Source organism: Atta cephalotes, assembly GCF_000143395.1.
Source record: "Atta cephalotes unplaced genomic scaffold scaffold00025, whole genome shotgun sequence".
In the NCBI taxonomy this organism is placed as follows: domain Eukaryota; kingdom Metazoa; phylum Arthropoda; class Insecta; order Hymenoptera; family Formicidae; genus Atta; species Atta cephalotes.
The window spans coordinates 925194-929538 of record NW_012130089.1 but is presented as its reverse complement, the minus strand read 5'-3'; the positions used below and the strand labels follow the sequence as shown (position 1 = coordinate 929538).

Genomic DNA, 4345 nt, shown 5'->3' with positions numbered 1-4345 from the left:
ACTACCAAATATCTAATATTGCTTAGTTAATAACCTAGTAACTTAACTTAAATTTACATAATATACAGTATACGACATTAATTTTACGTAATACAGAGTATTATACCATATATATATATATATATATATATATATTATATAATATATGTATATATGAAATGTTAAATTAAAAAAATTTTTGGGTATTCTGAGCACCCTACGTATCTTTAACTCTTATGTGATTTTGAATACACTCGCCCCAGCCAAACCACCCATGATTTCAGTTTCGCGCTAAAATATGAATGCATAAGTTGCATGAATTGCCTCAGCTCAAGAGGTGAAGCAGTTCATGCGGTCTCATGCACCGGAAGAGGCGGAGTCATTCAATTGACGGTAGGTTGAATCATGCATGCAACGAGTGTGCATGAAGAGAAACGGAATGCAATCCCATGTGGTCTCGTTAAAAATGATTTGAAATGTTTGATGGAACAAAGAATTAGAATAAAGAATTTTACGAACTGATCAATTAAAAAACGCTTCAAAGCGTTTGCAACATCGTCTGATCATACCCTAGAGGTGCACAAGATGCATTCCGTTTCACACAGGGAGTGCGTTCCGATTTATGTACAAAGCGCGTGCAATATTGAAATGCATACTGATGTGCAATGCTTCGAAATCGTTCCATTTTTTCAATGCGCGTATAACATTCATGAAGCGCTTGTAAATTCAGAACGGTTTCCTATGCAAGCTGTGGGCTGAGTAGACTGCATTGGTAATGTTAAAAATGGTTCAAACGATTGCGATTCATTGATTAGTTACAAAAATACAGAAAGATACAAATATATATTTTTTAACTTTTAAGGAGTGATTTAAGAATACAAAACATAAATAATAAGGTAATAAATTGTCTCCAAATTTATCGTTAATATGATTTAGAATAATCTATAATTTTTATCGTAAATATGATTTATCGTAAATATGATTTAGAATAATCTATAATTTTTTTATAATTTTATTATTATGTTGAAATATCACTCAAACATTGCAAATTATAAAAATATTGTATTAAGAATTAAAAATATTTTTACAAATTATATTATTACATTACAATATTATACAATAATATAATAATATATTATATATATATAATATTATATTATTTTATAACACATTTTTAATTTTTAGTTAAAAATATTTAATATAATAACGAAACATAACATTAGACTTTGAAAAGATTGACTTTTAATTTTAAATTTAAAAACTCGTAATTTATTAAGATAAAATTAATTAATTATAATATAAAATAAACAACTTTCAAGGCTTCAAGTTATTCTTTCTCTCATAATATAATATTTGTTTTTCTTTTTATTAGGTGTAGTAAAAAGAAATCCATTATTTTTCCATTCAATTTCATGCAAAAATAATGGATTTCTTTTTACTACACCTAATATAAGAATTCTTAGAAAGATTCCCGATCCATTTAAAAATCACAGTATTACGAATTCGTTCTGAATTACACATGAAGCGCATGAACGCATATACATCAACCTCAAGTCAAAAGAGAAGTAGCGCTGGGAGGAATACTAATGCATGGTCTACAATGGGCAGTAGCAGTAATGGATTAAGAGAGTAGGCGTAAAAATCGACTAATCATAGTTGAATATGAGAAAAATAATTGCCTATGATGATTGATTTCTACGCCTATTCCTTAATCAACTACTGTTACTGCCCATTGTAGATCATGCATAAGAATTCAGTACGATTAATACAATATGGGGAATTAGTAACACTTTCGAAACACTTTCGAAGCGCGCAATAACTAATTTGGAATGACTTTCTGTGCAGTCTACGCGTTTCATGCGAAATTCGGAACGCACTTTAAGTTTTATTGAAAATTAATTTAAAGAACGTATTACAAAATGTCATTTCATATATAAATACAATAAGAATAATAAAATAATAATGTATAATTACATATATAATGTATACAATTGCACATAATTACACATCGTTTTCTGTATTTCAGTTAATCCTATTATTGGCATAGTTTGTCTCCATATTAACAAAACAACTAAGAATTTTATCATAGAGGCAACAATAAAATGTACAAATATATAGTTTCTTTGAAGATTTCGATTTCTACAAGTAAAATTGGAAATGACCGGCTAGAAGAAGAAGAAGAAGAAGAAGAAGAAGAAGAAGAAGAAGAAGAAATATACAGTTTCCCAAAAAGAATGTAGAAACCCTGTAATAATTTTTATAAAGTAAAGATGTTGGAAAATTTCGAAATACGTTTCGATATTCCAAAAAAATTACTTTTATGTATGCTTATTAACCATCACTCACAGGTGCGTGAAGACGAGAGAGATGATCGTGGATAATATCAAGTAATGCTAAATATATGAAATTTTCACTTTTAGCTGTTATTTTGAATTATTAGTAGAGATTTAAAATTTGTTAGCATCTTGATCGCCATTAAAAAGCTTTTCAAATAAGGTTCCAAATACGGCTTTTAATGATATTTAAAATTTTCATCACATCTTCCGTCCTCGCACACCTAGGAGAAGTTAATCAGCACTCATGCAAAAGATAACTTTTTATGGAGCATCATCGTGTTTCACCGTTTTCTAGTATTCTCTTTTTTTACAGAATTTCCTTGGAAAATCCTGTATATGCGTACAAATATGTTAACAGGAAACTTAAATATGTTTTAGAGGAAATGGAATACACAAATATGTTTCTTCTAAAGGAAAAAAAGGAGATACATGTAGAGATTGCCAGAAAATCTAAAATTAAGAAAAATTTAATATAATTATCTCAGAGCGTCCATAAACTAATTACAGATCTGGAACTATGGTCAAAGTCTCGCTACAAATGTTTTGATAGTCCAATTAGAAGAAAGAATTTTACAAATTGACCAATTAAAAAATGCTTCAAAACATCGCGTTAACCTTACCCTATTTGCCACTTCTGGTTTTGACGATATATATGTATAATACAGAAAGTAAATTAACCATTCTTTACATTATTTACATTCTGTACATTCTTCAGTACGATCAGCATATTTTTTAAAACATATTTCCTGCAGCCTGTTGCATTAAAAGTTTCTAAAAAGGAAAATCGCATTTTGATTAATATCGAACGAGAAATATTTTTTCTTCAAAAAAAAAAAGTATATCAGTGCGACATTCTCTTTACCTTAATTGGCGGGAGAGCATCTATTAATTGCAAGCCCAGACTTCTACTAAGAACAATGGGTGCCGCGGTGTGTTGATAGAACCGATGAAGTCCATCGATGGCGAGCATCATCGGTATATTGTGACGTTGCCTCAGCATCTCGTATGTCCGCAAATAGAACATATCATTGAGATGACTGCCGTTCACGTTGGCCTCGGCGAGGATTTGCGTCAGATCTACCACGTCGCCGAAACCTAGATTTACACCTTGACCTGCCAAAGGATGAACTCGATGTGCAGCATCCCTTTAAAATACGCGTAGAATATTAAAAAAAATAAACTATACATAATTAAAATCTCAATATACAAATTTTAGTTTGAAGACAAATTACGCAGTTGGACAAAATTTTCTTACCCGATCAACACCGCGCCTGACTGAGCATAAGATGAGGCATGACCAAAACCTAAGGGAAATGCTGCCCGCGATCCCTCGACAATTGCTTCCACGGAGGGTGGCATTTGCTTGAATAATGCATTGGTCTTTAAGGCAAGTCTTGTAAGTAACCAGTGGAATCCTTGCATCCCACTTTCGACGATACTACTCTTCGGATAAGTTCGCCACAGCGCCTCATTTATTCTGTCGACAAATTCTTCCTCCGAGATTTTCAATAATTCCTTTGCTTTCTCTTTCGTGACGGACCATACGAGTGAACTGAGAGAATCTGTCAGCTATTAGAGAACAATAATATGTAGAAATAATTAATTTAATTAATTAATTTACTTTATTGCAAAGCTCTATAAAAAGACTATGTTAACAGAGTAATAGACATAAGATACAATAGATTATAGTAGCTTGCAAATGGTATCAACAAAACTGCTGTTACAAAGTTTACCAGCAATAAAAAACCAGGATTAAAACAAAGATGCAATGAGTGATGAAGCAATAGTTACAATCATACACACACACACACACACACACACACACACACACACACACACACACACACACACACACACACACGACACGACGACGACGACGACGACGACGACGACGACGACGACGACGACGACGACGACGACGACGACGACGACGACGACGACGACGACGACGACGACGACGACGACGACGACGACGACGACGACGACGACGACGACGACGACGACGACGACGACGACGACGACACACACAC

General features: G+C 32.7%; 1 protein-coding gene across 1 annotated transcript in view; it reads right to left on the bottom strand.

Annotated features, from left to right (window-relative positions):
• Nucleotides 1-3047: 3047 nt before the first annotated feature.
• LOC105620357 (ubiquinone biosynthesis monooxygenase COQ6) overlaps nt 3048-4345 on the bottom strand; it is a 3890-nt gene continuing 2592 nt past the window's right edge. Inside the window, exons 4-6 of the mRNA XM_012201857.1 lie at nt 3571-3884; nt 3178-3460; nt 3048-3086 (exon numbers count right to left, since the gene is read on the bottom strand). Coding sequence (XP_012057247.1) covers nt 3048-3086; nt 3178-3460; nt 3571-3884 — 636 coding nt within the window. The remainder of the gene's footprint in view (nt 3087-3177; nt 3461-3570; nt 3885-4345) is intronic.